Source organism: Aplysia californica, unplaced genomic scaffold, assembly GCF_000002075.1.
Source record: "Aplysia californica isolate F4 #8 unplaced genomic scaffold, AplCal3.0 scaffold00185, whole genome shotgun sequence".
In the NCBI taxonomy this organism is placed as follows: domain Eukaryota; kingdom Metazoa; phylum Mollusca; class Gastropoda; order Aplysiida; family Aplysiidae; genus Aplysia; species Aplysia californica.
This window is the reverse complement of record NW_004797455.1, coordinates 1,051,776-1,074,068: the sequence shown is the minus strand read 5'-3', so window position 1 is coordinate 1,074,068 and position 22,293 is coordinate 1,051,776. Positions and strand designations below refer to the sequence as shown.

At 35.8% G+C, this 22,293-nt stretch overlaps 1 protein-coding gene across 4 annotated transcripts in view; it reads left to right on the top strand.

The window, feature by feature from the left end:
- The window catches only part of LOC101860329 (myosin-9), a 39,948-nt gene extending 17,875 nt beyond the window's left edge, over nucleotides 1-22,073 (top strand). Inside the window, exons 9-24 of one of the 4 annotated variants that reach the window (XM_005098525.3) lie at nucleotides 93-238; nucleotides 759-857; nucleotides 1,588-1,729; nucleotides 2,721-2,898; nucleotides 4,035-4,124; nucleotides 5,515-5,632; nucleotides 8,029-8,175; nucleotides 9,432-9,494; nucleotides 10,535-10,713; nucleotides 11,277-11,345; nucleotides 12,127-12,277; nucleotides 12,688-12,778; nucleotides 13,705-13,719; nucleotides 15,702-15,716; nucleotides 19,298-19,405; nucleotides 20,285-22,073. In XM_005098525.3, coding sequence (XP_005098582.1) covers nucleotides 93-238; nucleotides 759-857; nucleotides 1,588-1,729; nucleotides 2,721-2,898; nucleotides 4,035-4,124; nucleotides 5,515-5,632; nucleotides 8,029-8,175; nucleotides 9,432-9,494; nucleotides 10,535-10,713; nucleotides 11,277-11,345; nucleotides 12,127-12,277; nucleotides 12,688-12,778; nucleotides 13,705-13,719; nucleotides 15,702-15,716; nucleotides 19,298-19,405; nucleotides 20,285-20,433 — 1,760 coding nt within the window. In that variant the 3' untranslated portion in view covers nucleotides 20,434-22,073. The remainder of the gene's footprint in view (nucleotides 1-92; nucleotides 239-758; nucleotides 858-1,587; nucleotides 1,730-2,720; nucleotides 2,899-4,034; nucleotides 4,125-5,514; nucleotides 5,633-8,028; nucleotides 8,176-9,431; nucleotides 9,495-10,534; nucleotides 10,714-11,276; nucleotides 11,346-12,126; nucleotides 12,278-12,687; nucleotides 12,779-13,704; nucleotides 13,720-15,701; nucleotides 15,717-19,297; nucleotides 19,406-20,284) is intronic. The other 3 variants (XM_013082628.2, XM_005098526.3, XM_005098527.3) reach the window with 3 other exon arrangements.
- Nucleotides 22,074-22,293: the final 220 nt, after the last annotated feature.

The following is a 22,293-nucleotide window of genomic DNA, read 5'->3' as shown; positions in this document are numbered from 1 at the left end:
TTTTAGATGTCTTTTAGATGTTACTAAACTGTTGTGTTTGATGGATCCTGTCTAAACTCTCTATTAAATGTGAGTTGATTTTTCCCTTTCAGAATATGAAGGTTTGGTGTTGGAAAAGTTTGATTATCTACAAAACACTCGTTTGAATAGCTTCTTCAAGTTGAACAAAAAGCAAGAAAAGGAAAAGGCTGCTGTTCTTCAAATGGCAAACAAGAGCACACCTGCAGAATTTATAAAGGTGGTCACTTTTTCTTTATCCACAATGAGTTTGACTATCTCAATATTGTGTAGAGCATATGTGCTAATTTACCTCAGTGAGGATTTTTTAAATTGACTTTGAAGCCATTAAAGAGCTCTGCTAACTCAATAGACCAAAATTTGTAAGCAAACAGGTAAAAGATGCTATACATCCCAACTTGAAAATTATGATTAATATGTCTTGTATGGTCTTAGTGACCTACATGAAGCGGGTCTCATAATGATATTAATATTGATCTTACAGGTATCAAAATATGGATAATGATCTGAACGAAAGGTAGCTTTGAAAATCAAATCCTCAACAGTTGTGACAAACTTGATCATTTCAATGTTGGATCTTATCCCATTGAAATCTCTAACATTTCCAGCTTTTCAAAAGCATGTTTTATTATTTTGTTGCAGATAATTGGTCACTATTCATTTTAGAGTATTCAGTTCAAAAGGGACTCTATTCTCTAAAATTATACTGTTTCACTATATTATGTTTATGTTTCTGTTAGGTGTACCATGACTTGATGGTGAAGCATCATATGGAGCAAGAAGTCCTTAGTGGAGAACTTGACCAAAAAGAAGTCCAAGAAATTCATAAATTGAAACAAGTAAGTCAATATGGTGTAAGGACAAGTACAGGTTTTTTTTTTACTTATGCTGGTTTCTTGAACACCGAAGTAATTTTGACAACAGTATTCAGTTGAAACTCTGTGTACTATAGCACACGTTGTCAGCAGAAAGCTGCAAATGACTTTTATCCGTTTTGGCCAAAATAAAAAGTTGATACGTTCAAATAACATTTCATCATGTCTGTATATAAAAACCCATGTGTCCTGTTATTTTGCCACTATATCTATTCTAGTTGTGTTCATAAAATATCTAAGTGTTTCCTGTGAATGCCATACCATAAAAATCTGTTTTTCTCAAGACAAGGAGTTTGAACATAACCACCTTTAGCACCCCACTGATGGTATAACATAACTGGCTTACCTTTTTATGTTTTGTTTGCGTGTGCGTCAATAAAAAATGCCACTATGTGCAGTAAGGACTTCTTTGTTGGGAATCCTCCTGCAGTATAAGTGTGTTATTGCCCTCTCTCTCTCTCTCTCCCTCTCTCTCTTTCTCTCTTTCTCTCTCTCTGTCTCTCTCCCTCCTTCCCTCTCTCTCTCTCTCCCTCCCTCCCTCCCTCTCTCTCTCTCTCTCTCTCTCACACACACACACACACACACACATATATATACACACTCCCTCTCTCTCTCCCACACACACTCTCTCACTCTCTCACTTTATTTTTTTGCTTGTTCATATCTACATATAAATAAATACATCCTTTATTAGGACATTTCAAGGGAGGAGGCCAAGGCTCTGGATGCAGAAGCTGAAAAAGTCTTGGAAAAACTAGAAAATACAAGCAACATGACGTCTCTTGAAGCTCAAAAGATCTTGAAGAGTCATAAGCAGCAAATGGCAAATTGCAATGGTAAATACTTAATACTTTTGTGTTTTTACTCATGCACTCATGGGTCACAGCCCAAGTTGCTACTTCCTTTTTTTTTTTTTTATTCTCAAAATCTGAGTGGTTTCCACAAGATTTGAGTTACTGGTATGATATTTTTATGTGGATAGAAAGGTTTGTGTGAAGGTATATGAAGCTTTTTTTTTAAATACCTGGTATTTGAAAAGTTTCAAGGTCTTATAATTGTATGTGGTGGTAATGGTGTGTGTGAGGGTTGGGGAGGTTTTTTAAAAAATATCTGACTATTTCTATCATAGTCCATGTCTGCACCTTATGCCCATAGGAAATATATTGACCAAAAGCAAGCCATGATGTGAACTGTTTGTGAATGCAACCACTTGTGTTTCACTCGCTCATATGACCTTACACAATTGCGAGCGCCGTTATACTCCTACTAATCTAAACCATTTCCTTTTTTTTTTCGTAACTCTTTTCTTTTCTCCTTTTTTCTTTCTACTATGCGATTTGTTAATGAAAAGGTGGAGTTTTTCTTCAGCATGTCTTTGTGTATTTTCACCTTTGCCCTCTCAAGTTAGCTGCTGAGGGTCCCAACAATGATTCACGCGTTTTTACCCTGTACAAATAAAGGAGCCCCAGTTGATGAAGGGTTAATGAATGCATGTTCTCAATGAATGTCAAGCAATGCTTTTTTGACAGCTTTGTTCACAGGAGCGGGCAGGTTGTTAAGCTATGCATATTGATAGAACATAACCCTGCACGGAGGGTATCAAGAATAGCAAATTTGAGCAGATTACAATAATAGCTTTCTGTGTAGTTTGTGATATTATATGCTTTGAATGTATCAGCATTGCAAACTGCTTTTTACCAACGATACCTAACTTATTCAGTTTCTCTTTCTTTTATTTATTCTGACAGGTCATCTCCTTAAATGTTTTGCGCTTTTTCCGTCCATTAAGAATACATTTTTGCAAAAGTCATTGCTCTTTTTTCTCAGCTCGAAGACAAAAGGAGAGGCAAGCCATGATGGTGAGGCTGGAGGAAAGGCTGCAGCAAAGACTGAATGCTGCAGATGAGGCTGAGGCAAGAGATCAAAAAGAACAGGAGACGCTGAAAGAAGAGCAGACAGCAACTATGAATAAAGTTTTGGCAACCAACATGGATTTAACAGAAGAGTGAGTATCAACTGCAAGTTCTTTCTATTCACTTATGAATTGAACAAAGTTTCTTTCTTGAAATATTTTTAAAAAATTAATGTCTACCCTCTCACTGTTGTTTTCAAATGATACATGACTAGAATACTATAAACTTTATAGCTCCTTTGAAAATCAGGCCAAGGCACTTACTTACAAAGTATTGACTGTAAATTAATAGATTGCATTAATGTGGTTAACATAAACAAAGAATCGGGTAAAAGAGTTAATTAAATAGTAGCAATTTAGAATCTTCAGAGGCACTAGCTCACTAGTTCTTTCCCTGTGCCATTTATTTTCACGTCTTTGATAGCCTCATGCAAATACTGACTGTAACTGCTGTAGAATTCAACTAGAATTTAATTTACCAATTGAAAATCATAACTAGATGTGTTTCAGCATATTTAAGGAAATTGTCAAAAGTTCTATTAGATTCTACCTTTCACTGAATAGGCCTACTGTTCAAGTGATCATCTGCTCTTTGTGAAAAGCACATAGTATTTGGAGCGGGGTTAGTAATATTTGAAAGACGAAATTAGTGATGAGCTCTGGGGTCTTGCAAGAGTAGTTAATTTGAGTATGCTGAACGCGATGCCTCAATTATGCCGTAAAAATCCATTATTTTCCTATTATTTGAGAGCTGGCCATAGGCATACTTCCTCAATAGCTTTTCTGCAGTCCCGTTTTAATATTTTTTTCAAGCCCTCAACATTTGTCTTCTTTGTAGTTGATCCGTTGTATGCTCTGTGGGGGGAAATAAAATGATGAACTGCAATAATCTAGTTTTGAGATGACAAATGACGTGATCCCTTTTTTTCCCAGCTTCCCCAGATAGGCATTTACAATATTACTTTGGTAAAATCGCATCAAATGTGCATGAATATTGAATCAGATATTTGTATATTATGCAAGAATGCATTTTGCTGTAATCTTTATTGGTAAGTGTGTTCAAGAAAAAGATAATAGGGCTTATCCAAATCAAATGTCTTGGCAAATATTTAACAAATATTGTTTAAAAAATATATGCCTTTCTTTTTTTTCAGAACATTGCTCTTGCTTATTTTGTTTTGAAATATAATTGTACTTTCTGAAGTGAATGTAACAACTGTTTGTTTCAGAGCAAAAGAGAGAGTCTTGAGGGAACATGAACAGAATATGCAAGCCTTGTCAAATCAGTTATTACGCAGTAAACAAAGACAACAAAAAAGGTAAATATTTCATTTTATACCCGTGATGATCTGACATTTCTTACTGTTATTTGTTATGTTCAAATTTTGATGAAGCACATGCTTTTTCTTTATTAAAATGACACTGTCCAAGAGGACCACCTGTCTGATATGACCACTTTTCTCCTTAACCATGGTTTGGCAGGTTTGACTGTACTTTTTTCCTCTTTAAAGAGAAGAGGAACAAAAAAAATCATAACAGATTATAAGCCTCCGGATTTTGATAGGAAGTCTGATTTTTACTAGGTATCAGAAACTAAATTTTCAAAGTACCTGTATGCCAAATTTATCTGTACCATTTGAAAGGCCTATATCCACTGAGCATTTTGGTACCATTCTTTAACCTCCCAGTCAATTTTTCAGAAAATGATAGTTGTTTAAAATTTGATCAAATTTGTTAAAATCAGTCAGTGGCTGCAACCCCATGTTTGACAGACAATAAAAGAGTACCGGGAGCACTAAACATCTCCACATTAACAGAGTACAATCACTATAACAAATATATGGAGCCTAATTTTTTTCAAGACTGTGACATCCTTACAAATCAGTATTTTATTGCCTCAAACACGATGATCTGTCATTATTTCGACAAAAACACCTAACGTTGACCCGGCCGGCGCCGCACCGGCCCCCGCGGCAAGCAAGTCGGCTCTATACTGTAGTGTACCCCGCGTGCTGGATCACATGCTTTCCGAGTCTCGCGGAAGGATTGATGAAAAATAATTCCAAGCTGATTACTTTATTCTAATAGGAAATAAACTGATCTTTTTATTGATACCTTTTTAAAGCCGGTAATTTACATATTTTGTGTAAAAAGTGATCTTTAAACATTTTGACGGTATTTTTAAAAGCTTTCTATTTAGACGCCAAAGGCGAAATATATATCACAGGAAAGCCCGTTCAAAGCTCTACATTCTCCGCCAATGAAAAGACGGTATTTAATCATCCCTTGTTCCGCGAAGCATTTTAATGCACGTTTGTCAATTTTTCAACCGGCCGACCACGCATTCCGACTGCGAGGGGCTTCGCTTTCATCGGCGATTCTCCGGCTCCTAATAATCGGACATATAGACAACTTACACCATTGTAACGAAGAAAAGCTGAACTTTTACAAGGTGTACGGCATTTGGTGTTTTATAGCGAAAGAGCAAAGAAACGGCGATCGGAATTACCCCGATTTCACCGATACCACGCGGTCGGAAGGCCGCGAGTGCCCTCGAGGCCGTGTTTACGCTACCTATTTTTACACTCAGAAAGAAGAAAAAGTATTTTATCTTCTCAAATAGGAGTTTCTATGAACTAATATTCAATCTTATCAAAACTGTCCAGCACTGTGGAATTTCTATGTCGGAGAAATGCTTTCTATTCACAGCCTTGAGATCAAATTAAATCAACGAAAAGTGAGGCTGGCTGAATTAAGGCAGAAACAAGAGGACCAACATCAAAATTCATCTGTAGTAAAGGATCAAGATGATAAGAATGCAATATTGGTAAGGCCTCTCCTGTTGTATGCTCTTACTTAAACAAATACAACAACTGAAAATACTGTTTAAAAGGAAGGAAAAGACTAGGGGGATCAGAATTTTGGTCCTCAGAGTCTATTAAAATTGTGGTCTTTTCATTTAAAACATGGGTGAGTTATTTATCCGTGAAAGAGAGAGAGAGAGAGAGAGAGAGAGAGAGAGAGAGAGAGAGAGAGAGAGAATGAAAGACAGACAGACAGAAAGGAAGTGAGAAAGAAAGAGGGAGAGAGGGAGGGGAAATGTGTGTTTGTGTGTGTGAGAGAGAGAGAGGGGGGGGGAGGAAGGGAGAGAGAGAGAGAAAAAGTGGGGGGGGCTTGAGAGAAAGAGAGAGATGAATAAGGCTACTACTGCACTATGACATTCTTGTCTCGGACAGGACTGTCCTGTCCCACCATGGATTTCTTGCCTGTCAAAACAGATACCACACTAGGACAGGACTGATCCAGCGCATAAGGCGGCTTCTTTGTTGTTGCCCAAGGCGGAGTTAAAAATGCATTCCAAAAAATATTGTCCAAATTTTAAAAATAATACGATTTTTGTGATCAGCGACCCAAAATTTGCACATTTCACGCGGGGAACGCTATTTAGCACCTGATTACGAAATTGAATTATATTTTTTGTGTGCTTGTGTCTTTCACAATTCGGCCCGTACTAGGCCTAGATCTGGATTGCATCTTGTGATAACATCTACCCCCAAGCCGCACCTCTATTCCCTTTCCTCATCTGGTGACATGGTATAAAAGTTAAAGCTGATGGAACCAAATTTGGGAGCTGTTTCAACTCAATGCTGAGCAAATAAAGCTTTTTCTGTCTTAGACAGGCTAAAAACCCCAGAAGGAAGGGAATTTCCCTTTCCATTTCCACGTTGAGCAGGTTTCCGTTTTATAGAGGTACAGTAGTCTCTGCCTAAACACACGGTGCTCAGGACGGCTCCCAAGCATGTGTTTCCACAGAGCGTGCGTTTACATGAACTCGAGCAAAGGAAAGAAGGAACGCAGTCATCTTATTTCTTTGATATCTCAGTGACCTCCTTTGGGGGAGGGGGGGGGGGCACTTTGGCCGATAATGTGACGACATGTGACTGTTTTGTTAAGGATTCCCCGACTGTGGTTATAAATTATGAATACAAAGTCATTGAGTGAATGGGAGGGGGGAAGCTGAAAGACAGACTCACTGTAGTATAAAATGTCGGGAACAGATAAGAGGTAACTGTTGTTGATAGCTCTAGTCATAGAAGGGAAAAGCTGTCGGCACACAGCTTTCCAAGCGACCACTCCCAATTGCCTGTCATCTGTTGCAACTCGGCGAATGCATAGATGACATCAGAATCAGACTTTACGAGACACTTTTCTCTTGTGATTCTTTGAATAAGTACGTTATAAGTTCTTCGAGTGCTGCTGATAACTTGACAAATCTTTAATCCTGTACAGGCCTATTTAGTGTTCTTGAGCATTCACGCGTGTTACGCATCATAGGCCTAACTTAACATTACGTACACAGACACTCACACTCCAGTCAGAAATATTCTCTCAAAGACGCATAATTTCGAGTGATTAAAAGACATTTCAGTCCATCCTCCTCCCCCCCTCCTCCCTTTCCCAACATATCACCTGACCAGTCCTAGACCTATGTACCCGTGGAAAGTTAGGTGTGAAAACACTGTCCATCCCTCTCTTTATTCTGCGTGAGGGGCAGTCTCGCCAAATATCCTGTTGTCTAGGCTTGTCTTATACAAGCTGTGCAGGTTGTAGCGAAGATTTCCCTTGTCAAGCTTTACCTGCCAGCGTGTTTTGTGGATCGAAGCATGTGCTTAGAAGAAGTGAACGTGCATTTGTACGTCTAGACTATATAGTTTAGAAACTCGTCATATGACAAAAGCATGCTATGGGCGGAGCAAGCCTTTGTATGTCGTGCGTTTATGCGGAGACTACTGTAATTATAGAGGAGTCTATCAAGGAAGGAGAGGAGAGATTCGTTATGACAGGTTTCCATCTTCAAGAGGTTTCTATTGAGGCAAGTTCGACTGTATATAAGGTGTTCTTGATTATCATTTTTTTCCTATTTTCACTTCTCGTAATTCTTTTTAAGCTCATTTTACATCCACAAATGTTTTGTGTTTATGTTGTCTGTTCAATTTGAAATAGTTTGAGGGGTCGACCGTCCATTTTGATCAATATTTAATTTTGTCTAAAATTATAACTGTTTTTTGTAAGCACACCTTGAGAATCTGAACAAAGATTGCGTAGAAATGGGGAATACCTATGTATAGGGAGAGAGTTAAGAAAACAAGTAAAACATGTAGACTTCCTTCCGTTTGATAGCTTTTAAACTGGCTCCTGCATACGTATATATATATATTACAGGCTGCTCAGATCGCCAAAGAGGAAGCAGACTTTGAGGAAGCCAGGAAAACAGCTGTGGCCGATCTGAGACGCCGACTTGCCGAAGAAACGAATCAAGCCTTAAAACTACAAGATGAAGAAATTGGCCTGCTAATTGGTCGCCTTCAGGTATCCTATTATTGACCTGATATAGTAAAAATGGTTTGATCTTAAATGTTTTTCCCTTCCATCAACATGCTGATATCACTCTGGAAGTAGACTGCTCTCAACTCTTGCTGCCTGTCAGGGCCAACCTGAGCTTAGTGGATCATAGCATTTCAGGTGAAAGAAAGATACTTGAGAAAATGCACTTCCTTAAAAAAAAAAAGTCACGTTTCAGAATCAGGGGCTCATCAATTGTTGGGCATATGGAGTTATTGGTATCATCTTAATGCTTATTCATTTGCCTTGCCTTCGATCTTTTAAAAAGTACACTTCTCACTTGAATAGAAGTCAAGATATTTGCGATTGAAGGAGGTGGGGGTCACTGGTTTCAGATGTAAAATCCGAGAGAAAATGGCTGCCTAAGTTTGGAGACTTCCATACCTTGAGAGTCCGTGGAAACTAAAAATTTACATTTTTTGTCCTTTTAATCTACATTTTTCAGTATACTCACTGAAATGTGTTCTTAAATGGACAAAATAAGGTGTTGTGCCAAAAATAAAAATTTGATTAAAAAATGCCAAACCCGATGGAAATATGCCTGTTTCTTTGATTTCATTATTTTGATGAGAGCCTGATTTCACCATGATGCCTCACATATAACCTACATCCTTTGCTTGGTTAGCAAAGAGTCTAACAATTTTAATCATAGAACTTGGTTATGATGGTTTCTAAGTGGAATTAAACTACTCTTTTCTTGATGTTATGTGTCCTCTTTGTTTAAACTTTTGTTTGGACCCAATGTTAAAAAAATGCCTGATAAACTTACTGCCTAGGACTGTTTTGACTTTGAAATTTTGTGCATGTAACAGAAGTTTCTAGATTACACACCAGTGTAAAGTCTCAATTTTTTCTCAACTATCTGCTTTCCATCCATTTTGATTTTGTTCCCTAAGAGTGAAACTGTAAGATTAAGAAACTAGATAAAGAAAAAATCACTTGAGCTATTTTTATTCATTTTTTTTAAATGAGAGAATTATTTTAATTAGGTCTATATATACAGCTTTGATTCTCCCTTAAGGAGTGCCCACATTTCCTAGAACTTACCCCAATTAAATTCCCCATTATAATTTATTCTGACATGAGGAATAAAGTTGAAAAAATGTTGGGGATAAAATGGTGATGAATGAAGCCACTTGTATGACTATTCTCTAATGAAACTTCCTTCATATTTGATGCCGCAATTGTTTTAAAATGAAATAAAAAATGTTTCCACCTGTCAGGTTGGCCAAGCCAGAAGAAAAGCTATATTAGAAAGGCAAGACGCAACCCTTAAACAACTTCAGGTAAGAAGCTTTCTTTTCATGATTCAATAACCATTGTTAAACACTTAACTCCTTCCCCACTGATGACAGCCTAACAGAAGCTCTTGTTTCACTACATCAATACCTCCAGTCAGCGGTCACTAAATTTGTGAAAGAATGAGTTACACTTTTCTGTGGTCTCCAGTTTTCTTGAAAAATCTGTTTGGCAGGTTGACATTCCATGCTTTTCCAATAATAGTTTGTATGTGAAAACAAACACTCTGGAACATTAAATTAACATCTCCACACTTCATACAGTTTTTCTATCATTTCCATCCTGTTACAGTTACACTGTTTATTCTATTAAATTTTCTGTATACAACATTTTCTCCTTTTCACCGAGACTTACTGTGGTGAAATTTATTATATATATATATATATATATATATATATATATGTTGTTTGTGTCTGTGTACCATTTTGCTTTTATTTATTATAGTCTCTGTTCCCACTGCCACTTCGTCTTTGGCATACTCCACAAGTATCTGTGATTACCAGACTAGGAGAAGTCCATGCTTATTGCTTCATATGTTAAATGAAAGCTCTATTTTTTTAATTTTTGTTGTTGGCATTTTTACACTCCCATCAACACAATTTTGATTATTTAGGAGGTGGGCTTTGATTCTGCTTTTCATGGTCAATGCTGACTGCGGGAGGGACACAATATCTCAAAGGAAAGAACAGGATATTCTATTAAAAATGTCCCCTACCCCCCTTTCCCCCCAGGAATTGAACTCAGGTCTCCTGTATGCTACGGCAAAGTGCCTAACTACTACACCACAGATACTGATGAAAGCTCTAATAGTCTGTAAACACAGGAAAAAGTTGTACATGTACCTATTATGTACATGCTTGTGCAGAAAGAATGCTAGTTTAATGAAAAATGAAAGTCCACCAACTATGAAAAGATGTATGCAGTTCATTAATAACACCTCTGGAAACATTAAATTTTTTGAGTGTCTAATAGAAGTATTGCTTGGTATGCTAAAAGAATTCTCTTCTCTCTTTTGATTTAATCACAGGATGAACTGGAAAAGAAAGTTGCCAGTGGAGAGACTTTACCAACCACAGTGACTGATCAGATCATTCAGCAGCATTACAACCAGGTGTCGCATCTCAACGACCAGATACAAAGACGAAGGGATGAACAGCAGAGAATGATCATGGAAAAACTTACTCGCAAAAAGCAACATTTGGAGAGGTTATACTGATACTTATTTTCTGCTACATAATGAATTAATTGGGTGTGGGGTTTTTTTCCAGAATAAGACTCTTCAGCTCATAGATGTCTCTTGATGAAGTTAACATGTTCTTAAACTTAAGTTTCTGTTTATGGAACCCCTAAACCTTGCCATTCCTCGGGATTGACTTTCATGTCCATATGTGTGAACATGATGGTAAGGGCCTCTATAGGAGCAGAGCCTGCCATGTACTACTAAATGGTCTAGATAAGTGTAATTTAAAAATCTATCATATATGTACTGAATCCTTAGAATTTTGTTTGATGTGACACTATAATAATCGTTATCCACATAAGATGATTTACAGTTATGAAATGAAATTTTTAAAATTTATTGTGCTCTTTACTTTTTCAGTACGGACTTAGATGTGGACGTGTTTTAAATCGACTTGTTTGCCTCTAATTTTTCTTTACTCTGAAATTTTGAAATCCTTTTTGTGGATGAAAAAATCAATTGAAATTAAATACAAAATCAAGAATTCTCTTTAAAAAGTAAGGCATTGTGATGCTTATTTTTATTTCAGTGAGATTGAGGCACAACTTGAGGAAGAAGCTCAAACAGAATACACAGACCGCCAGCAGAAGGGAGCAGGGTGAGTCAGCATTGTTCATAACCTGTTACAACTCTACATTTTGTACTCTCTTTCTCTTTCTCTCCTCCTGTTTTTCTTTCTTTTTTTTTTTCCTTTTTTTTGGCTTTATTATTTTGTTTCCATCTTTGACACTGTTCTTCTCCTTGTTCTTAATATCAAATAATTCTCATATTTCTCAAACACCAGCAGTGTGTGGAAACTATGAAAGATAAAGAATTTGAATAAATCCAGGTCAGTAGTGCAAGTTTTGTTGCCCTTTGCAAAGACCTTGGAAATATGAAGGTTATGTCCTACTCTCGGGACGACCTGAGGTGTTGCTGGATGAGCGACATAAAGGATGTTACTAATGCACTATTACCATCAATCACATCATCACAACCATTTTCATCGTCATTATCATCATCATCACCATCGTCATCATCATCTTCATGTGTCTTAAGATTATAACAATATTGAAAAACTTTTCCATATGTTGGCATTTTCTTCATAATAAAAAGAATAATAATATTCCTGTTAGCATTAGCCACAATCCAAGTTACCTTGTAGAAGTTCAAAGTAGTGGGCTAACAGATCTCTTTTGAAGAAAAAAGCTGAAGTGAAAGAAATGTATATTTTAAGAATATGTTCTAGTTTTCTTTGTCATTGGCATGAAAATTAGGCCTACCTCATAGTTTTATCAACATACACTATGTTAAGTTCGCATCTGAATTAGACACCATGTCTGTGTCCGTACTGGGAATTCAGTATCATGCATTGTCTTAATGAACCCTATACCATTAAGGTATGCAAGTCTTGCTCTCATGCAAGCATTCCTGGAGCAGCGACATAGTAAAGCAATGGAGGAGCTCCAAGATGAGATGAATGCTGAGCTAGAAAAGGGAAAAAGCGATCTCAACATGGAGCTAGAACAAGAACTCAGGAATGAGCTTGAGGTATGTAAATTAAATTGTAAAATTCACATAAATGAGGCAGATATTTTTTTTATAAATGAAAGATACCTTTCTTAAAACTGCTCCTACTTCAAGCACTTTCAGTACTTTCATTTCTGATAGATTCATAGGTATTTAAGAGATATTGTTAATGTTGCTACTGAAATATATATATTTGATATATATGCTTTAGTTTTTATTACAATTAAGTACCTCTGTATTATTTTGTTTTATAATTTGTGTTGGCTATTGTGGTGAGTGAAGATATCCAACTTTAGACGCCAACTTTTACTTGATTTTTAATGTATAGTATAAGGTTTTACGGCGCTTGCAACTGCTAAGGTCATATGAGCGCTTTTTAATGTATGTGTTAGTAAGCAGCTCACAAGTATTTTGTTGTTGATCTGTTTTAGGGGCACAGGCAAAACCTATTGACTCAGCTTGCTGCTGTAAGCAAGATGTCCAAAGCAGATCTTCAAGAAGCCATGACAGCAACAAGTCACGGTAATCCTTGGTTCAAATTTGATTTCTGCTTTGCTAACTCTCCAGTTTCAACCTGGTCTCTATTTTATTTGTAATGGTTGCATGCTTTGGTATTTGCTCGTTTATACAACCATACGCTTTCCCCTGTATTAGAAAAAAAATGTTTTTAATAAAAAATATGTGTGAGTGTTTGAAGATTTTATTTTCCCTTTGGTAGGCAACTTCAGTGAGGATTTTTAATATCTAGAAGAGATATACAGATATTTAATATTTATCTTTGCAGGTGAAATGCTTTGAATATTACGACTATATCATCCTCCCTGATGCTGGATACATAACAATATATGCAGCTTTTTATTTATGATATATCTATCAATTAATATTAATTCGGAGTAAGGTTGCGCCAGTAGCCTAGTTGTTAGGCTACCGGACTCGTAATCGTGAGATTGCGAGTTCAGGGTTCGAACCTCAGCTCAATTCGACATTGTGTTCGTGTGAAAGACACTTTACATGAATTTCCCTCTTGGCTGGGTCCTTTTGGAGATGGATGTTAAACTCGGAGCTCCTGCTTCTTAAACCGAGCTCCCACCTTTTAAATAACCTAATAGTGTTGATAGGGGCGCTAGACCTATACCTTTTCACCTTTTAATATCGGAGAAGAAAGTGAAGGGTGAGTTAAGTAGTGGATATATATATTTATGAATATTCATGAGCAGGATTGCATTGTTATGTGTTTGTTTTTGTTCTATTGTTTATCATTTAAATCTCTCTATGAATATATCATAAGATTCCACAAACAAGATTGTATAGATTTTTTAATGTCAGCACGTATTTGTGTGTGTTAATATCTCTCCATGACAATGGAATGATATTCTTTCACATTCAGTGTCACACGTTACAAATTTGACATTTAAGATTGATAACATCCTTCAATTTTCCTTGTCTAGATTCACCAGCAAGAGGTAATTACAGCACTTTTTATGAGTCTGATGGTAGCAAATAGTAAATAGCGATGCATCAATCTTTCTCTTTCTCCCCCCATCATGTAATTATCTCTTTTCCATTTTTACTATGCCATCTCTGCTTTTCCCTAGAAGATTAACCATAGTGGCTCTCATGACGCTGTAGAAGAAAATGGCTTGTTGTCATATTTTTTCCAACAAGCGATATATTTTTTTTCATTACCATTTATAATATATACCTTTGTAATATTTGTATACACACACACACCCACACACACAGACACACACACAGATTTTGCAAGATAAGATAAATACAAGAACCCCTTTTTCTTGAAATGCTGTTTTTAATTATTGTTCCCTTTATAAAGAACTGTATTGAATGATACTTATTTTTATAAAATGGCGATATAGATTTATCCATAGAGCATAGCAAGTTGGTCTTTTTTTTAAATCATATCACTTCAAGTTTGTGATCAAAAGTTTGTTGACAATTAGTTACATCCCAATTTATTCCTGGTCATATTTATTATGCTTCTATATGCTCTTCATGTATTTAAGTTGTCTCTCTTTGCTGAATTAAAACAATAAAAGAAGTTGTATAATGGTTTGATGCTGAAAAAAGTAAGAAGTAGCTATCAGACAAAATACATAATAATGGGTCATGACGCAGTAGAATCGGGTTCATGTGGAGTTGTTGCTATCATCTTAAAGTTTATTCATTTGTCTATTTTGAAAAAAATACCCGTCTATCTTGAATAGAAGTCGAGATATTTGTGATTGAAGGAGAAGGGGGTCATTTGGTTTGAGAGGTAAAATTAGCTAGAAAATGGCTGCCAAAGTTTGGGGACTCCCATAGCTTGAGAGTCTTTGGAAACTGAAAATCTACATTTTTTTGTGCCTTTATTCTATGTTTTTCAGTAAAATCCACACAGAAAGGTGTTTACAAATGGACATAAAAGGTGTTGAAGCAAAAAAGAAAAATTCTGTTAAAATTACCAAACCGACGAAAAAATGCCAGTATTTTCGATTTCATTATTTTGATTAGCGCTTCGTTTCACAGCGATGCCTCATGTACAGCCTGTATATTGTGTTATGACGAGGTTGAATCAGGCACTCGTCAATTTTTGGGCATATGAGTTATTTGCATCTTCTTCAAGTTTGTTTATTTGACTTGCTTCTGAGGCAAATATACCTATCTTTCTTGAAAAGAAGTCGAAATTTGCAATTGAAGTTGAAGGATATATGGGGGACGCCTGGTGTCAGAGGTAAAATTAGCAAGAATGTGGCCTTCAAAGCTTGACGACTTCCAAAGTTTGAGTGTCTTTAGAAACTAAATGTACATTTTTTTGGTACCTTTTATCAGCGGTTTTCTGTAAAAATCCACACAAAAATATAAACTTTAATTAATAAAAGGTGTCAGGCCAAAAGCCTTATAAAAATAGCCCAACATGCAGTCAGAAAAATTTTGATTTCTTCTATTTATCATTATTTTGACGAGCTCCTGATTCCCCCACAATGCCACATATTGTGAGGGAAGTAAACTGTTATATATTATATATTATGTGTATGTGGTGCTGGTGCAAAGTGTTACCAGAATCATCCATAAGGACCATCGTCATCATCATTGCCTTTCTCACCCTGGGTCAGGATATAGGCCACAAACAAACACTTTCCACCTTTCCCTGTCCTGGGCGAGTCGCTTGATGTCACTCCATGTCTTCCCACTTTTGTGTTCATTTCCATGACTCTTCTAAAAGGACCTTAGACAACCTAAAACATGATATTTTTGCATGTTTTATGTACACATAAAAAAGTGAATTGTACCGACTTACTCAACTATTTGAACACAAATTGTTTGAATCAAATCATATCATCTCTGACACATACTGATTCTTTCTGATATTGTTGTTACCACCGTCAATGCTCCACTTCTTCTATTAGTGCTCTATTAGTATTACTCACTTCTGTTGTGTTTCTTTTAGAAGGTGCACGACCAGGTAATCCATAGCTGCTTTTATCGTTAATGTTTGTGCTTACTAACTTTCTAACTCTACACCAGATGCTTAGGCTTTCTTTCTTTGGGAATGATAATAATTATGATAATAGTAATATAATAATAATGATAATAATAATAACAATCATACAATAATAAAAGATGGGGCCAAAGTTCTGCCCACAAAGGCTTTTTTGTGACAATACCAATTGTGTTGGAAAAATACACATTACACAAACGTTAGCCAATTGTCCAGTGTGGGGCTATTTTAGAAGCTTGATAAGCGCTGTGTAATTAAATCAGTTTCTGAAATAACTATCACATTGCCGTCGAAACATGCATTTCTGCCATAATGGGACCAGAAGACGTGTTTTTGATTGACCCACATTTGATTCGCTATGAAATCCACGTTTTACATGCCGACAACCCGGATGGTTTTAGATCTGTCGAAACCTATTTGAAATTGAAGGCGGAAAGTGAACTAGAGAGTTTTTGTCTTTCTTTAGTCCTACAGTTTGATATGTGCTTAACAAAAGAGTTGTAGGCCTGTTCTCTTGCCAGTCTTGGAAGATCTAGATCTATACATTTAGCCTATACCCAAATTTTCCTGTTCTCGATTCTTAACTCGCCTCTTGCTACCACTCGACTACTTGCCAAGATGCTTTCAGTTCACCGTAAAGTATGCATTGGGTTTTTTTAACGCAACCCATGGAAAATTGGGAAAACCCACCATCACTGCTGTGAGCCTATGTCTGCAACAAATGCTGGAAGTGCGCACCGTTCTGTTGTTCACACAAGTGCACGAGTCAAACCATGTTCAGCACTGTTGTCTACACTGAGGTCCTACGGCAATGAATCCAGTACAAACGTTTTATCTTGGGATTTCCTATCATTATTATATCACCGTTTGTAGAACGGGTCTGTAGCCTATCTAGTAATAATAATAATAATAATAATACTAATACGCTCTACATTATACTTTAAAATGTGCTTCACAACTGTTACTGATAAAAATAATAATAATGTTAATAATACAAGGCATTTACATAACCCATTTCCATAATTTACAATGCTGAGATGCTGTACATATATATATTATTTATACTTGTAATGTCTCATTATGCACTGGGTTGTCAACAAAGTCGTAATCCACTTAATACGGTTTATTTGAAGATTGCACACAAATTTGTCCAGTAGCATTTTGGTTATACTAGAATATATTAATATTACAATGAAAAAAAAACATTAAAATATATAATCGCAGTTTCATTTATACGTCCATTAACTTGATCTTACTTTTCATTTGACAATGGCACTTTATTAAGAATGAAGCATTGCCAAAATTACATGACAAATGTAATATTTCGGTGAATATAAGAAAATTTGTGATATTGAAAACAAGGAACAAAGCTCCAGATACAACGCTGCTGAAGGAAACATTTTCAATTTTAAGATGCCAGTGTGAAGGTGCCAAATTTTGTAACTTCTAACTCAGTTTGTTCTATTTCTGATCCTTTTGCACCTTTTACTAATAATGATGTACCGGTACTGAAATTTCAAAGATTCATTTCAAGACATCTCGCACTAGGATGGATTGAGGCATAACACAGTCAGTAATATATCGCTTGTTCTGTGTGTACAATCCACTCATATTATAAGGAAAGTACTTTTACATTTAAGCAACACTCAAATTTTGAGTGTGGTTTAAGTGTAAAAGTATTTTCCTTATAATCCATGCACTTTTACTGTCAATGAAACTGTCTGGCTATTATTTTGACAGTGGCCTGTTGTTTTACTCTGAAGCAGATTCTTTCAATCGAAACGGTGTGACTCATAATGAATAGCTTAGTGGATAAAAAAAGAACATACGGTAGTTCCTTAAATGTAACAATTCTTAAGTTGCATTACAGTATAGGTCTTGAATTTCTATTGAAAAAAAAGAATGAAGAATTATTAGTGTGACAACTTAACCAGATGATATACTCTACTTGATATGTTTTCAAGGCCATATTGGAATTAATTTCTTTCCAAAGGTTTATTTTAATGTGAATTTACTCACATGACTGTGACTTGTTATCTTACTTCTGCACAGACTAATACCAACAGCCTGGAAATTCAAAATTTAAATCTTATTTTTATTTCACTCACACTTCTCAGCAAGTCAACTCATGAAGAAGTTCTTTTCTAAATTATTAGTGCTCCAAGCTTTCACCTTGAAAGTAAGGTTTTTCCTGAGATAACAAAGAATTAAGAGGGATAGTATGTTGGGGGGAAGGGGGGGGGTGGAGAGGTTGAAATGCAGCCAAATAGAGCTGGCTTAAGTGAGTATCTACCATAGATCTATTCTTTGTCATGTTAATGGATTAATAAAATCTCTCGAAAATTACTTTATTTCCTTCTAAGCTAATGTCATAATTGTCCAAGATGGTCAACCATTGTCGTGGAGAAAAGTGATTGTCTTAGACTTGTGAACGTCTTGGACATTGTCATAATAATAGTGGAAATTGGTCATTTGTACCGGTAATTGTACAGGACTGGCTAGAGTAGGTTCAACTGTATTTGGAAATAGAGTAGGTTCAACTGTATTTGGAAATACTTTGAATTTGAAGTGTACTTTTTAACCTTGAATTGACCTCAGGGTTCTCAGCTATCTGGTGATATATTTTACAAACGAAAGATTAATCTAACTTCTAAATAAATGCATTGTATATATATATATATATATATATGTGTGTGTATGGGTATGCACATGAAACATGCGCTTTGATTGTCTTTGTTTTCTGGCTATATTTTCCTAAGTCATGAGACAAGTTATTTTTTATAAGCATTTATAAGGGCTTTTCAACAACTATAAATTGATAATAATTTATAGAGCAAGCATGTTTGTGTGTTTGCTTATCTCCTTTCTTTTAAAGCCGGTTTGCATGCTAGCTACACAACTACACATTCTAATCATTATCATTGTGCAAAGTTTAATGAAACCAAAGCAAAATGAAATTAAGAACATTTTAAAAACTTTATTTTATCTTAATTAATTTAACAGGCTGAAATGCACATACATGTTTATGTACTAAGGCGTATGTTTTATCCTTCAACTAAAATGGGAAAAATTGCAACAGATCATTACTTTAAGTTAATTGCTGTTCTATACCAGATATGAAAGTATCTCTTGTTGTTTTTCTTTCATAAAAATGAATAGGCCTATTTATCAACACAGAAAAATTATAACAATGTTGTGTCAGCGTGTTGTAAAATATAACGAACGAAGCAATGACAAATACTGACAAAAATTGGAAGTGAGTGCCAGGTGTTTCTTGTTGAAGTATACAAGACACGATGTAGAGCAGAAGGAACACTTACTGGTCCCTTGCCTGGATGCCATAGAGAGGAAATAGAACTGAAATGAGAAGGGAAAAAAATTTTACATTCTGGCTGAAAAAAAAAGAATGTGATGCCACTAAGCCACAGAGGCCAATAAAACTTCTTTAGATGATCTAAAATATACTGAGTACATATTACAGCCATCGTTTAATATATTTACCTTTTTCCGTAGGTGAAGGGACTAACAGATGATTTTCATTTCAGGTTCCTATGACAACAAAGCTGCGCAAAGACTAGCCAAAGATTTGAGAAATGAAATGGAGAGAGCCAGATCATCCATGGATCGTGTTGACAACAGAAGAGATGATTTAGGTTCAGTGACTTCCTCACTTTCAGAGAATTTGTAGACAAGTATATCTGGTTGTTTTGTGGATAACTTGTTGTTAGTTGTTTTTTTAATGATTGAATTCTGTTTCTTTTCATCCAAATGACATATCATATATTTTATAGCTCTAAGATTTCAAAAGGCCAAAGCAAACGTCTTTATTTGTTCTGAGCCATAAATCCCAATAACTCACAGAATTATGTTTATGGTTAAGAGTTATAGAGGTTGCTGAAATAAAGGGAAAAAATTATGGATTTAAAAATAAATTTCAGTTAACCATTGTTTTTTGGATTAACCATGTTCAGATAAAGAAGACTCCATTGTAATCGTTATAAAGCACATAGAGCATGTTGTAGAGTGCGGATATGTGCTATATAAGTGAAACATTACAAGTATTATAATTATTTTTATTTGACTAGAGGTATTGAACAGATTTAGGATATACTGAGGGCACTTTGTACAAACAGCCTTTTATTTTTATGGTTTCATTATCTTGAAAATACTATTATGTAGTTTTTGTTTGGCTTGATCTTGATAAGATAACTAAGCAATCTGCCTCAGCTTTACAAATCATACACAGGTAAAATATGTGCAAAACTCACATTTCACTTGGGCCTGAACCTATACTGTCAAAGATATCAAATTTGCTTTTCTATGATATCGAAAGATGGAAGTTTAATGCACATTATCATAGTATTCGTGAGTGTAAAAGGCGGTTTCAAATTCTTTTGTCTTTTAATTTTTTTTATTGGTAATTATCTTCAAATTTTCTTGTTGTGATGTGAAACATATTTATTCTGTGTGTGATTGTATAGGCCTTAAAATTATATACAATAACGATATATACGTTTTATCACATATTACAGGGGTGCGAAGAGCAAACACAGACTTGATGTCCTCCCAAGGGTTTGAACCAAATCAAAAGCTTCGGAAAGGATCTGCCACAAGACCCCCAAGACGTGAAGCAAGGGAGGCTTTTGGATCCTATGAGGAAGAGGACGATAACGGCTTTTAGTCTGGACTTTCCTACTAAGAAATTCTAGACCTGAATTTATAGATTTTATCAATTTTTATCTTGAAGTACATTTGTCAAACTTAACATTTTTTAACTTTCTGTAGTTTCAAAACATTTTAACTGAAGACATAATTTGAAAGGTGAAATCACATTATCTGTTAGATTATTATGCTTATATATATACAAAAATCAGTAACTTTTCCTTTAAAAAAATAAGGTACAATTTTGAGGGGTGGGGGGGGGGTGTTTGTTTTGACTTTCTATTTCTTTTGTCAGGTTTTTCAAAAGTCAAATTGATATCTTGGCAGTGTTGCCAGTTTGTAGGTGCAAAAGTGTAAATACAACCAAGTGAAACCTCAAATTTATCATTTTTTAAATTATTTTGTTTATGAAAAATGTCAACCAACCAATTATAGATCTTGTAGTCTCCACCTAAGCGCATGCTATACAAAGGCACGCTCCGCTCATATGCACACTTTCATGATATGACAAGTTTTTTTACGGTATAATTAGATGCACAAATGCACGGTCACTTCCTTAAAACACACGCTTTGATCTGTAAAACATGCCAACACGTAAAGTTTGACAAGGGAAGTTTTCACTACAACCTACACAGCTTGCATAAAACAAGTCTAGACAACTGGATATTTAGCAAGACAGACCCTAAATCAGAACGAAGAGAATGATGGAGAGTATTTTCACACCCAACTGTCCACGGACACAAAGGTCTAGGACAGGGCGAGTAATATGTTTGGGGGGTGGGGATGGGGGTGACTGAAATATCATTTGATTGGTCTCTTGAAATGTGTCTTTGAGAGAAAATATCTCAGTGGTGGTTGGGTGACTGTAAAATTTAGTTAGACCTATGACTATGATGTGCAACACACATGAATGCTGTAGAAAACTATATATGCCAACACAGGATTAAAGATTAATCTAAATGATCAGCTGGGCTCAAAAAGCTTGAAACATTTTTGTTCATCAAATCGTTAGAGAAAAATCTTTCAAAATGTCTAATGTCATCCAAGCATCGAGTTGCAAAAGATGACAAGTAGTCGGGAGAGGTCGCTTGGAAAGTTATGTGGCTGAGCGCTCTTCTGATCTTATAACTATCTCTATCTCCGACTGTTTTCCCGACATGTAAGTGCACATTAAAACAGTGAGTCGGTCTTTCCGCTTTTTTCCACCCTTCATTCAATGCCCTTTGTAATCGTAACATCGATCAGAGTATTCAGAGAACCCTTGATAAAATAGAATAGTTACGTTTCATCTCATTATCAGCGAAAGCGACGCCCCACCCCTCAAGGGAGGTCAGTAGGTTACTAAAATATCAAGGAAATGAGATGGTTGTATCCCTTTTCCCCTTAACGCAGGTTTGCAAATGCACGCTCCGAGTAAACACATGCTTAGGAGCCCTCCCGAGCACCATGCATTAGGCGGAGACTACTATGCTATATTGTTTCTATAATTCTATGCTTCTGCTATGGCGATGGAAAAGATTAACTCCATCATATGACATAAGACCTACTGTGATACTGTCCGAAAACCCCAAAATACATCAACCTTTATCATGAGGTCTGTTAATGTATATATTTTGTGATGTGCTGATGCTCAATAATATTTCCTTTCATTCTCTCAAATTTCCCAAATACTAGCTTGAGTTTGGCCTTGCGCTCTTTGTCTTAGTCTTCCATGCTTTTTACATTTATATGATTTATAAATTATATTGGCATTATTAGCAAGCTGTTCATCACTGTGAGCCCAAAAAGCAAAAGTTTTCAGGCGAGTAAAAAGAATGTTTTCATTCTTTAACTTTCAAAGATTATATATTTTAACGTTTAGAATTTGAATTTCAACAAA